Below are 14,380 nucleotides of genomic sequence, written 5' to 3'. Positions count from 1 at the left end.
GTATAAGAGAAACATGGAGATCTATGGAAAGCAATATGAATTGAAACTGCAGGGTCCAAGTCAGATGAGAGAGAGATTATGACAACAGTGAAGTGACTGGACCTGGAAACTAAACTGAATCAGACCTGATTAATACTTGCATTGGAGACTAGCAGGAAATCCTGGGGGTCTAGGCCACACTGGGAAGTTGAAAAACATCTCAGAAGAAGGCAATGATGCATTACTTCCCTATTGTTGCCAAGAAAACTTAATGGTTCTGTCTGTGTAATCACCAGGAGTTAAGCATTATCTTCACAAAAAAAGATAATGCATTATTAATTTTAGGTTTCCTGAGGGGATTCTTACTGTAATGTTTGTTTATCTGTAGGTGAATGTCATGCACTCATTTTCTTCTTTGGAAGGCCAACCCAGAAAATCTTAAAAGTCTGGATGTCACCTAACTAGATTGTTGTGTCCATAGAACGGATGCATCCTTTCATAATGTATTTTCTGTTCCATATGGGCAAGTTTCACATAATAGAGAAACTAGATGAGAATGGTGTATATTTATTGCTTCAAGTTTTTAGACATTAGGTTCAAGAGAGAAAGTACTATTCAGAGGAGAACACTAGGCTGGGAAAGGCTCTGTTAATTTGTTATAAGGAAACAACAACCAATATTATCTTTATTAAGATAGTGCATCCTAACTTTTAAAATATGAACTAAATACAAAATTTTACATCTTTAAAGTATGTGTTTTACATACATATAAATATATGCCTACAATTTTTTTTTGTGCAGGAAACTACATCAACAGTTTGAAATGTATAAGGAACAGGTGAAGAAAATGGGTGAAGAATCGCAGCAGCAGCAACAGCAGCAGCAGCAGCAGCAGCAGCAGCAGCAGCAACAGAAGGGTGATGCTCCAACCTGTGGCATCTGTCACAAAACAAAATTTGCTGATGGTTGTGGCCATAACTGTTCATATTGCCAAACTAAATTTTGTGCACGTTGTGGAGGACGAGTATCTTTACGTTCAAACAAGGTATGTATGAGATATGTTTATAAATTTTCATTCTGATGTTGATTAATCCATTTGTCTACAACTTTTTCAAGCCTGAGACCCACACTTTGAGTGGCATACTTGGGACTGCACTACAAATAGTAGTGTGTGGGCCCAGAACAAAACTTGATTTCATTCAGAGTTAGATAAAATTAAATATAGTTAGTATAAGTCCTACTATCTTGGATGCCATTTAGGCATTGAATCCAATTCCTGAATTTTTTAAAATGAGTTTTCTAATCCCTGATATGTGGTCAATTATATTCAGCTTTAGTTTCCCTTATATTAAAAAAAAAATCAGCATTACATGGTTACTTTCATCCAGTGTTCCTACTACTTCAGTTTTCTTGACTAAGTAAATGAAGTCCTACAATGTTTATTTTCAAACCAAGGATAGCTGATTGTCTTGTATCTTCCTCCAACTCTGAGAGGAAGAGAGTATAATTACTCCTCAGTCATGCGCTTAATAATTTTCTCCATCTGTTACCTTCTGTCAGGTATTGGACTTGAAGGCTTAAATGTGCCCTTCCAAAACTATTATTCCATCATTTATTTATATAGACTTATGGATTTATTTGTAAGTTTGGACTAAGTGTGCAAATAACTAGAAATGGGGTCAGATTACATGGTGTGTTAAAAGATATGTTTCAATCCTATGCATGGGTTTCTTCATGGTTTTCTTTTTTACAGGTCACAGGACCTGAGAAAGGTCTACTATTTGTTGAACTATCTCCTTTCATGTATTCTTCTAGATTTCTTAAACCAGTCATAATTTTAGAGGCTGGCTCACATTTTTCTTATATTATAGAATAATAAACTATATTCCCAGTTGCAGTTTAGTAGGAAAGACATTAATATTAAACATATATTTTATAGAAATATACATGTTCTATATAGCTTTCTGGCTCACATATTTCATACATGCACCTTTATTCTGAACTGTTTCTCTATCCTGATGATAGAGAAATTAAACTTATTGGGAGGATATTGTATTTATAATTTGTAGATACCTAAATTTAAAGTGAGAGCCAGTTTGGTGTAGTGGTTAAGGCATCAGGCTAGAAACTGGGAGACTGTGAGTTCTCATCCTGCCTTAGGGACAAAGCCAGTTGGGTGACCTTGGGCAAGTCACTTTCTCTCAGCTCTAGGAAGGAGGCAGTGGCAAACCACTTCTGAAAAATCTTGCCAAGAAAACTGCAGGGACTTGTCCAGGAAGTCTCTGAGAACTGGACACAATTGAATGGATTAAAAAAAAGAAAAGTCAGGTCAAGTCAAGGGAGAGGTAGGACAGAATGTTACAAAGCAAATATATCTCTTCACATGTCCAAATACTTAATTACACAATCCCTGTTACTTTCCTGTCTCACACCCACCCCTTGAACAGTCAGACAGCTTTTCATGTTCACTGAACTCATTCATTCTCATTGGGCTGTTTCTTCCTTTTCCCTCACTAACTTTCACAGCTTTGCAAAAATTGGTTTTCCCTGCCACTCTTGACTTCTCACTCTTCATGGAGGATGGTTTTTGATGCTGTTGTATAAAAACTCTCCCCTGAATATTGGAACAAATATATAAAACACGCTGAAGAGTTGAAAAACTAAAAGTTAGCATCAGGAACAAAAGTTAGCACTGGAAATCTAAAAGCACTGTTCTGTTTTTATTTGTTCCTGCCCTTCTAGATTCTAAACTGTCTGAGTCCAGAAAGTAAACAGCATACAGATAAGTGTATGTAGTTATGTATGAATGTGTGAATAAATAAGTCTATATTCCACAGTTGTGGTATAATGGTGAACTAAACTACTGTACTTACCTGACAATATAGTTGCTTTTCTCCTCACATATGATCTTTCGATACCTATCAACATTCTTACTTTTGTCATTGAGATATTTTTTAGGGGAATTCCCACTCACTTATGGTTGTTTTGTAAAATCATTTTATTTCTGTAAACCTCAAGATACGTCTGAATCTGCTGAGATCTCTTTCTTGTACAAGAAGGATTTCCACTGAAGACTGGATATGAATTACAAAATTATGATGCATTTTTGTAATCTTTCTGGTTTGAATTTGAGAAGTGGGAGAAGAGGGAGTAATCCTATCATATAACAGTACATAACAGCTCTTATGGTACCTCATAAGAGAAATATTCTTATATACCGTATTTTTCCGTCAATAAGATGCCCCCACGTACAAGATGACCCCCACTTTTCCAACCCAAAATTAAGAAATCAATATTTTAAAGATAGTGCAGAACACACTTTTCTTTAGTAATTAGTTAACATTTACCTGATACACTCGGTGGGAGGAGGTCCAAACTGTCTCTCTGCAGCTCTATTTCCATGCTCTTTTGCAAACTGATTACATTCAATCACGAGTGAAACTGCGATAGCTTGTCTCTGCAAACAGACTTCCTCCAATTGGTTTGTTCAGCATCAGCTGACGTCAGTTACATAAGGCTCGTGATTGGAGGAAGTCTGTTTGCAGAGACAGTATGGCAGTTTCACTTGTGATTGGAGGCTCGTGATTGGAGGAAGTCTGTTTGGGAGACAAGCTATTTCACCCATGATTGGAGGCTAGCAATAGGAGGAAGCCTGTCTGCAGAGACAAAGTATGGGCAGTTTTGCAACCGGGCGGTTCTCTCCTTGGCTGACTTCCTTGTATAAGACGCCCTTCAATTTTTAGCGTAAGGATTTTAGAAAAAAGTATCGTCTTATAGTCGGAAAAATATGGTAATAGGGTTAAAATGCTCAAACATCAGACAGTGCTCACTTTGAGCATGTTTACTGCACTGTTAACATTTCTAAAGAAGAAATAACATTTTGAGTGTGTCTAATCAGAGATTCAATTTTTCTCAAACTAGTGCTATCGTAACCACTTTTATTTATGGTAGCTTTGATTTATCAGTATGTTGTGTAACTGTTTTAATAAAGTAATATATCTAGAAATCACCAACAATTTTGCATATTTCATTGCTTCCTAAAGTATGAATTGAAATCATGAGTAAAAGATTTGTGATTGTCATGCTATCTCCTGGAATCATGAAGCCTGTGAGCTTGCAATGTAGGTGCAAAAGGCTTCTAACACAATAATTAAATCTGTAAGTTAAAAGGACAAGTATGATACTGTACTGTAACGTTGTTTTTTAACCTAAGGAATTAAGCCTTCTGCTGTGTGGTGTACAGTTCTGCACTTACAAAGACGTAACTGCCATAGAAGGAATTCAGCCTTCATTTTTAACATTTATATTTGCATTTCCTTATGAGTTACAAATGCATCTCTTGAGATAGAGCTTGGCTGTGCCATCTGAAGTACTGGTTGAAACAAATATTTGGGGGCATGTCCAAGAAAAGGAAAACCCAATGGCTGAAATTAAGTAGCTGAGTAAGTGGTGTGAGTTTTCCAGTTATGCTGCTTTACACTGAAATACCTTACAAAAGAGAGGTTTATCAGCCTGAAAGAATTTATGATTATTATTATGAGTGTGAACTGGGTCAATATAATAATTGATAATTTTAAAAATTGAAATTAAACTTGAAATATTGGCACTGAAGTCATACTTTGGAAGGACATAAAAAGCTGGCTTTTCCCCTAAGCATTGGATGAGATTGGAGCTGAGGGGGTTGTTGATGTATCTGGAGATTGTTGGTTGGGGAGCCAGGTTCTTGTTCTGGGTTGTTGTGAGCCACCCAGACAGCAGAAGGCCAGTCATATAGGCCAAATAAACATTCTCTTAAATCCAAAACATTATGAAAGAAAACTATTGATACTTGTATCATGATTAAAAATGCTTAGACATTTTGGCAGATCAGGTTAATTTGCAAGTTGTATTTGAGGGGATATGAAATTTGCACAAGACAATATTAAAATGACCATTTAAATTCAGCAGCATGAAAAGTTTATGGTCCTTGTATCAGTGCACAGTATGCATACTGGTAGTCCTTGAGTTACAACAGCAATTGGGACCAGAATTTCTGTTGTTAAGTGATGTAGTCATAAAGCGCGACTTCACGTGACTGCATTGCTTAGTGATGGCAATCCCTGTTGCCGTCATTAACTGAATCCCACTGGTCATTACCTGAGGACCTGCACCGATCAAGTCATTCCCGGCTTGGTCCCCCCCCAGCCCTGAGCCTCAATAAGGTAAGGGACTGCCTCCTCTTCCCCTTCTTAAACTCCTCCTACCTGCCTATCTCCTGCCATCTCTGCCCTTTTGGCTGCCTGCCTGCCTACCTGCTGCTGCCAGCTGCCCCCACCACCCAGTCCTGCCTGCCACCAAAAGGCAGGCATGTGAAAGAAGGCCCCCACTGCACTGGCATGAAAAAAGGCCCTGGCTGGCACAGAAACGGAGGCCCAGGCTGGGACGCAAATGGAGACCCTGACCAGGGTGAAAACAGAAGCCCTGGCAGCACCGAAGCAAAAGAAGGTGGTGCAAAGAAGACCCCAGCTGGCACAGTAGTGGTGCGCAGTGTGGTGGGCAGGGCTGGGCAGTGGGGACAGCTGGTGGCAGCAGGTAGGCAGCCAGCCAAAAGGCAATTGTAAATGTGGGTGGGTCTGAATTTTGTTCATATAACCATGGTGGCGCTGCAATGGCCAGAACTTTGAGGACCTGTTGTAAGTCCATTCAGTGGCATTGTAATTTCAAATGGTTGCTGAACAAATGGATGTTAAGTGAGGACTACCTGTAATTCAATTTATTATTTATAATGTATTCTGCGTGTTTTAATATGCTTTCCATAATTTATTCTGTTTTAGTGAAACTAGAATCTTTCTGACTATTTGTTTCTTAAATGAAAGCCATAATGGTTAGGAATAATTCTGTCCATTATTATACAAAGTTCTCAATTCTATTCAGTACCATTATGGTATACATAACAGTCCTGATTCTAACACATCTCATTGTACAGTAATGGGGGAACTAGATTTCATAAACTCTGACTCAATACCTCTTTTTTCTTATTCTCTGAATTTCTCATCTTTCCTCTTGTTCCATCTCCCACGGCTGTTTTTCTATATATCTTCTGCTTTTTTTTTTTACTTGAAATGCTTTGTCTAGGTCAGTGTTCCTTAGACTTTTTTCTCCCAGGACCCCTTTCTGCTTTTAAAAATTTTGGAGGACCCCAAAAGAGCTTTTGTTTGTATGGGTTATATTTATCAATATTTACCTCATTAAAAATAAAAATTGATGCATTTGCTGCTGCTGCTGCTGCTGCTTCTCATGATTGTTTGATGGGATTTTTAACATTGTATTATTTTTCACATAGGCTGGCAAATAATTTTAATTTTGCAGACCCCTGAGGGGGTCTTGGGGGACCCCCAGGGGTCCTAGGACCTCACTGTAAGAAACACTGGTCTAGGTGAAGAGTCTTCAGCAATAGTGACATTACTGGAAGACTGAAAAATTGATGTTAGCTTTGGGAGCATAATGCTTGTTTCACATAGAGCTCTTGACAATATATGTTTTGTGGAATTTTGTAATAACTTCTTAATCAACAGATTCTGCTTTATATATGTGCACGTATATATGTGTTATCACAACAGAAGTACCTTTTTTTCTGTTGTCTTTTCCTATTTTTTTCTTATTTGCTTTCACATGTATACTTTCCAAAAAGATAAATTGCTTATCTTAGAATATGTGGTTTTTTTAGTAGTTTATATTCAATTGCAGTGTAAATCGCTAATATGGGAAGAGTATATCACCAGTCACTGGGGACTTAAATCTTTTAAACCATGAAGGTACAGTTGTCCTCTGATTCTTGACTCTCAGTCAACTAGCTTTTCCCTTTGTAATTCACATGCTGATAGCAGGCAAGAATATTGGCTCTCTTAGTGTGATTCAGCTCCTATAATAGCCTATAATGATTTTACATATCATATTTATATACAGTTAACTAGTTGAGTATGTAAAACTAGTAACAGATTCAGTGCTAAGTATTATTTTTTCAATGTTGTAATATGGAAAAATGTTAGTCTAACCTTCTATAATTCATAATTAAAACATTTTATGCTGTAAATGGTGCTTCAGAGATTTATATGCTTGTCCCCAAACAAATCATAATAAGCTTATTATCTAAGGCTACAGTTCTAAACAAATTTAATAGTAAGACCTATAAACGTAATGGGACTCTTGTGCTTATACATGCAATACGCATTACGATCAATTCACAAAAATGTAATAGAAGCTATTTAGAGAATCTGTTCTATATTTTATTACTCTTTAATTTGTAAGAGTTAATGTATATAATTACGCTTTATTGAGCACACTGAGAGCTTTCTGTAAATAAACAAGAACATAATGCATGTAAATCTAAAGTATCTTTAAAAGTTGATTTCAATGTACTTGCTTGCAGGAAAGAAAAACAATGGATATATCAGTTTAGATGTGATTAGTATAGCAAGATATATAATTATATGCATATTTAAAACATTCTTCCTTTACCATCTCAGTTGATTGAAAATACCAAAAAAAGTATTAAAAAAGTATATTTAGCTAAAAAGGCCTAAATAAATATATTATTTGAATTCATCTGAAGTTAATTTTGATGAAAACAACAAATTCTAAGCACTGCTATTGCTCTCTGTGTCAATAATATTTGACAAGTACAAATACATATTTCATGTGCCTAAATTTTTTACTTTTCTTAGTCACTGAAACATTATTCTTGAAGTCTGTTTCAGAAGTTTCACCAAAGGAAATTTAGAATTTAAAATTGGGTCTAAATAGTATGTTTAATTATTTCTGAATACTTCTAAAGGAGCTCTAACAAAATACTTATACTGGAAGAACTTATATTGGAATTAAATTGCATATCAATTTCTCTATAGATCCACAGAGTTTTTGGATTTTAGTATTTCCTGAAGTAGTTTTTGAATTGCAGAATAACTTTGAGAAGGCATAAAGAGCTGTAGAAAGAGGCTCTTTTGACTGTGCTTGTATAGAACCATGGAGCCTGAATCTTGCTGTAACATTTTAATTTTAACCTGTAATTCTGTTTGCTTCTAAGTGTTTCTTCACTTGTCTCTGTTGGGAGAAATTGCTGTATCCTCCTCAAGTTTGTCTCAGGGTACCTATTGCAAATTATATGGATTATCATACTAAGCCATGGTTTATTGAATAAACCATAACTGGGTTTATATGATACACTGTATCATAAATCATGTTTTACAAATTATAAAGCTGTGCTCATACTGAAGCAAAGTAAATTGTCCTCCCAACATTAGTGCGATGTGTGAATCCAGCTAAGGGGATACTGGATCTTATCTGGAACAGCACAATGTAGTATAATAATTTGTTCTTAGTTTTATAAGAGGGGGATATTTATTTATTTATTGCCACTTGCTAGATACCTTACTTTAAATAAGTAGAGATGCCTTATATTAAATTACATTATGAAACATTTTCAAGAAGGTGGGAAGGGAATGAAAGAAAGAGTAGACCTAAACAATTAAGAGATAGGTGAATGAGTGACAGCTTATCTCATAAATAGCAATTTAGCCCAGGTGGCAAGAAAACAGGGAAGAAGCATTTCAGTTCAAGTCAATCAAAGAGGCTCTGCCTGAATTAACCCATTATAAATGCGTGGAATATTACTTTTACAGTTTCTAAGATTCTGTATCTATCCAAGATTAACATTAAAGGTACCTTACTGAAATCTGTGTAGTTCCTACTTCCTTGATCTTGCCCAGCTGCATGGGGCTTGACCTAAACATTTGATAGTCTTGTTAACTAAAATCTTTTTTCAGCAAGGCTTATTCTATTGTATGTGTGATGATAAACTTTTCTACCAATTAATTCGGAGCACTTGTTAAACTAACTTGCCTGTAATTTTCTGCATCTTCCCTTGGTTTTTTTTGTAATACTTGTTTTATTACATCTTCCAACAAAATAGATACCGATGCAACTTTATCAAAAAGTGCCTGACCACTCAACCCACTATAACACAACCAACACAAGCTATGAGAAGGATAACACTGCCATACATCAGAAACATCTCAGAAACAACCAACAGACTATTACAACTACACAGCATCACCATAGCACATAAAAAAAAATTAAAAGCCCTCCAAAACATTTTAAGTAAACCAAAAGACTGAGTAGCCCAAGAAGAAAAAACAGGAGTCATCTACAACATACAGTGTAAGGACTGTAACATCCACTATGTAGGACAGACAGGCAGGAGACTAGCTGGGCGCATCCATGAACACCAACTAGCAGTCAGGAAACAGGATGAAAACTCCTTAATCTCACAATACATGGACACAGTTTCAGCTGGGAAACTGTGAGCATCCTAGACCAAGCTAAATCCAGAAATGCTAGGGACTTCCTGGAAGCTTGGGATTTAGACAAATCAGCCATCAATAGACACACAGAGATAAATCACATTTACACACCATTCAAGAGAGACAATAAAAAGGCTAAGAAGGAAGCAAAAAGACCAGAACACATCCTCTCCAGCAACCAACACCCAGATGAGCAGGGATTAACACCAGACAAACAATCAGAAAACAATACCCTAATCAAGGAACTACCAAAGAGAAACCACACCCTCACCAACACTGGCAGAGCAAGCTACTGTATATGAACAGGGAGCAAACCCCACACTCCCTAGCACTGATGATGTTACCTAGTTGGGTAATGAAACATCTGCAAGCAGACAACCAAGCTCAGAGAGCATCAAGGACTCCATAAACTTGTTTTATATTTGCCTTTTCCAGTTCTCAGTGACATCAACAGTGCATCTGTGGGGAGGGGCAAATAATGAAATGTGCATCACAATATTGCAATGTAAACTCCACCTCTTTAGTTCCTGTGTTGCAAAGTTGCATCATAGCAACACTCATTCTGTTGTTTTGATAAAATCTTGATATGCTGCAGATACCCTTGCTTAGTGATAGATGCACTTCCACATTTGAATTGTTTGGGAAAATTGGGTAAATACTATCTGAATCCTGTGATTTATTTAATTTGCCAATAAACATTGAGAGCCTTAGGCATAAAAGCCAGTTGAGTGATTTTGGGCCAGTTCTCTCAGCCCAGTTCACCTCAGAGGGTTGTTGTTGTGGGGAAAATAGGAGGAAGGAGTATTAAGGTATGTTTGCTGGCTTGAGTTATTTACAAAAATAATAAAGGTGGGATAAAAAAATCTTTAAAAATACCCAAAATTGTCTGTTTGGATCTTGTTCTGACCTGTCATTTCATCATGTATCTCTCCTGAAAAAGCCAGTTAAAGCCCAATAAAAACAGATGTAAATAATTAACTTTTAAAGAATACTCTGACTAAGAGATATACATGTTTTATTTCTGTTTGGCTGAAGGATAAGTAATATACAAAAAAGGTAGTTATTTTACAGTAATAGAAGATATTGTCCATTATACTATTTTCTCCTTGAAATGATCTTGGAAAGAAACATTTTTTTTAAATTAATGGGATCAGTTACCTCATATTATATTGCTTTATGCTAATTTGGGTCACAATAAGTACATTTGCATGACACATCAAAGCTTGTCTGTTACTACCTTATCCATGGATCTGGTGACTATTCTGCAAATTGAGAGGTTATCAATTAGCCTGTCATAGATTAACCCTCTGTTCTAGATTTGGGTAACACAGGACACCATGATTAAGATAGGTTAACCTGCAACTAACATTTTAGAACTAATTTTGGCAAAACAGGATATATTAGATTTATATCCTACCTTTCATTCAGGAGCTCAAGGTGGCAGTTAAGGTATTCTGTGAATTCCTATCATATGAATGCTACCACTGTATAAACTCTGCAGCCAGGACAATGGGAGAAAAATTAGCAAAAAAGATAGACACCAACTCTGGAGGCTGACTGTTAAAATTATATCATGTTGTTAAAGGCAATGGCTTTGAAACGACATTTATATTATTTGATTGATACACTTGCAAAGTGGGTGCTCTAACTCTGCCATAAAGCATTCCTTTATAACTTATAACTATAACCTAGCTGAGGCATAGGTTAAAAGCCTTTCAGTTCCAGAGCCAGAAAGGTATTTGAGTGTTAAGTTGTATTTGCCACCTGGTGAGGCATTCTGAAACAATATCAAATGCTGTTAGGTTTCAGTCATATGCCTTTATAAAAGTTAGCTAAGCAGTCTGTTGTTTTAACCACAGGTGTGTAATACCACACCTAAGAGTCTTTTGAGTACAGTTGGGCATTATGCCACAGCAGGGGTCTATTAATATTTAATAAGATAGATTTGGCTTCAGTTGTTGGAAACCCATGCTGAGAGAGAGAGAGAGAGGGAGAGAATGAAGACATTGCTAGTAAGAGAGTAAAGTTGAAAATATATCTAGACTTTGGCTTTGGCTTTGTGATCAGAACTTTGTTTAGACAGTTCCTAAAGAATAGCTATCTCAAACTTGGGAATTACAAGTCTTGCTTACAACTGGGTTACCCCCCCCTTTTTAAAAAAAAATTGAAACAGTAATTAATACCTCTGAATGGTAACTTAGAGCAACCTTTTATTTTACTGTCTGTATTTTGGAGAAACCTACGTATAGGGAATAGGTTTAAAAGAAGCAACTTTGGGCTTAAAATCTTGAATTCACTAAGTCTGCAACATGACATTTCTATTTTTTTTATGAAGTCTCAGAAAGGAATAATTACAGTTGCAGTTGCTTTAATTATCAAAAGATGTCTTCAGTCATGATCCACAGGATCAAGAGAAAAGAAAGGAATTCAGGTAGTTAACAGTTTCTTAATTTGCGTGGGCTGGTTTTTATGGGTGAGGGTTACGGTGAAGCTAGACTTAATATTAGTAAGGTAATTTGCTCAATACAGCTGGTTTAAAAAGCTGTCTAAATTTGTAAGGCAATGTATTTAACAAGAGGTTTTTGGAATATTAGGTCATTTATAAAGGTTGTGAGCAGGTAAATATCAATTTATAGCAGCTAAAATGTATTTATAGTTGATAAACTCCATGTACAAAAGAAATTTATTAAATGGGCGTATACAGTTATTGTAAATATCTTTACATGCTTTCATTTTTCACAATTTATTTATCACCAGAATAATACAAGTAAAGATTTATCTGATCTACATATTTAAAACTGTTAATTATAAAAAATCCATATTAGGTTTTTTTGCCAGTTTTTAATCAGAAAATGCAGAATATTTCTGAAATGTTGCAAACATTACTGTCTATTTTAACGATTAGTAGAATAAATGGTAGTTTTATAGTGTAAGGGTTACGCTTAGTTCTTCTATGCAGCAAAGAGATAAAATAATTTAAGTTAACTTTTGCTCTCTATAGTTGGCAGAGAGATTTGGGATTTGATGGAAATAATTATTGTTTTACATAATTATTTAAGACCCAGCAATGTAACAGAGTTTCTAAAAATATCAAGTATTATTTGATTGATTGATAAGTGCCATCAAGTCATTTTCAACTCCTAACAACCAGATTTTCTCCATGAAATCAAGTATTTAGGTAACAATTTAATTTATTAGTTGGTAGTAAATAACCATACTTTTTTTTTTGCCATTTGCTGTCATTTTGAAGATTAATCATATAATTTACAAATGTAATACTAAATAAACATTCCAGTAGTATGTTACCAAAACATTAAGAGTTGTAGACTAACATGAACTTTCAAATTAATAGTGAATATGTACTTGCTGAAGTAGGTAGACATTGGTGCATTTTAATTGCACTGTTAATTCTATTAAATTGTGTTAATTTGTTTCTAATCACTTGTTTTCTTTCTGGTACCACTGACCTGTTCAGAATGTTTGCAGATTTTAATTAACAAATTAACAAAACAGATTTATTAACAAATGAATTACAGTCTTATGATAGTGAAAAGGAGAATAAATAGCTACTGCCAGAATTAAAACATTCAGTTTACAACTTTATAAGTTCTGTCCATTGGCCATATTCTCTGGGGCTGATAATAGTCCCAAACATTGTATGGCATCTGGCTAGGGATTACTAATATTAGTAATTAATGAAGTGATCTATGAATAATCCTGGATACTTACACAAAGATGTATGACTAATTCATACTTTTCATGAGCACCGTAGACTTATGTTCTCTGTGGTGAAGTATTTTAAGAGAAGAAAAGTATTCAGATCTGAGTACTGTTGTGATTATAATGCATTCTTTTACATGTGCCTAGGTGTTTGAAGATAGTACTTCTGTTTTTAGCATTTATGTTGTTCCAAGTGCGAATCAGCACTGAAACACTTCTGAATTCTTTATGAACTAGGAGTAATTAGGGTGATTAGATTAATATTTTATCTCCATTTTCGCTCTCAGGCATTTTTCTTATGATAGCAGCTACTTGAGACATAAAACTGGAGAGCCAGGAACAAGATCCCCCACTTTTTTTTTTTTAAATGTAAAAGCTGCTAAAGAAGGGAAATTAAGATTTGGATTTCTCTAGTTGATATTGATTGATTGATTAATTAATTATGTGTCATCATTTAATAAAACTTATAAAAAATGACAGTGTTCTGGAATTCCCATTTTTTGTGCACTTTCCACAGCTTGATGTGATTGACACGATCAAAGGCTTTTCTATAATTGATCAAGCATATACTGACTTCTTTTTGGTATTCTTTGGCTTTCTCAATTATCCAGCATGCATCAGCAATAATGTCTCAAGTACCCCGGCCTTTTGTAAAGCCAGCTTGAACATCTGGCATCTCTTTGTTCCATGTAGGCCTCTAATCTGCATTGGATGATCCTAAGCATCATTTTGCTAGCATGTGAATTAAGGATATTGTTTAATAGTTTGCACACTCTGTTAAATCTCCTTCTTTTGGTATTGGAATGTAGATTGACATCTTCCAATCAGTTGGCCACAGCATTGTTCTCCAGAATTGTTGGCATAGCTTGGTTAGAACCTTGACGGATTCCTCTTCTGTTGCTTGCCGTATTTCAGTGGGTATTCCATCAGTTCCTGTAGCCTTCTGACTTGACCAAAATGCTCATCTAACTTCATCTTCTAGTACAAGAGGTTCTTGTAAGTACGGAAAGTCTTTTAAGGTGTCTTGGATGTTGACGTCTCTACTATATAGTGTTTCAATATACTCCTTCCATCTTCCTCTGATCTTCTTTGAATTGCTTACTATCTGTCCATTGGTGTCCTTTAGTATACCAATTTGAGGTTGGAACCTCCTTCTGAGTTCAGAGATCTTTTGAAAGACTTTCCTTGTGTTTCCATGTCTGTTTCCATCTTCAATGTCTTTACAGATGTTGTAATATTGTAATACTTCTTCCTGTCTCTTCTAACAGCTCTCTTGAACTCTTTCTTAAGTTCCTTTCTGAGATTTTTGTCTTTCTTAGCTTTGGCTTCTCTTCTCTTCTTGG

The 14,380-nt window shown here is 35.6% G+C and overlaps 1 protein-coding gene across 7 annotated transcripts in view; it reads left to right on the top strand.

Annotated features, from left to right (window-relative positions):
• RIMS2 (regulating synaptic membrane exocytosis 2) overlaps positions 1–14,380 on the top strand; it is a 350,682-nt gene that overhangs the window by 58,065 nt on the left and 278,237 nt on the right. For all 7 annotated transcript variants that reach the window (XM_088149058.1, XM_088149054.1, XM_088149056.1 and 4 more), the window contains one exon: positions 781–1,024. In XM_088149058.1, coding sequence (XP_088005184.1) covers positions 781–1,024 — 244 coding nt within the window. The remainder of the gene's footprint in view (positions 1–780; positions 1,025–14,380) is intronic.

Source organism: Python bivittatus, unplaced genomic scaffold, assembly GCF_059951505.1.
Source record: "Python bivittatus isolate LINGU-HERP-01145 unplaced genomic scaffold, Pbiv_v1 ctg000590_np1212, whole genome shotgun sequence".
In the NCBI taxonomy this organism is placed as follows: domain Eukaryota; kingdom Metazoa; phylum Chordata; class Lepidosauria; order Squamata; family Pythonidae; genus Python; species Python bivittatus.
Note: the sequence above shows the minus strand (reverse complement) of the source record. Positions and strands in the feature narration are given on the sequence as shown.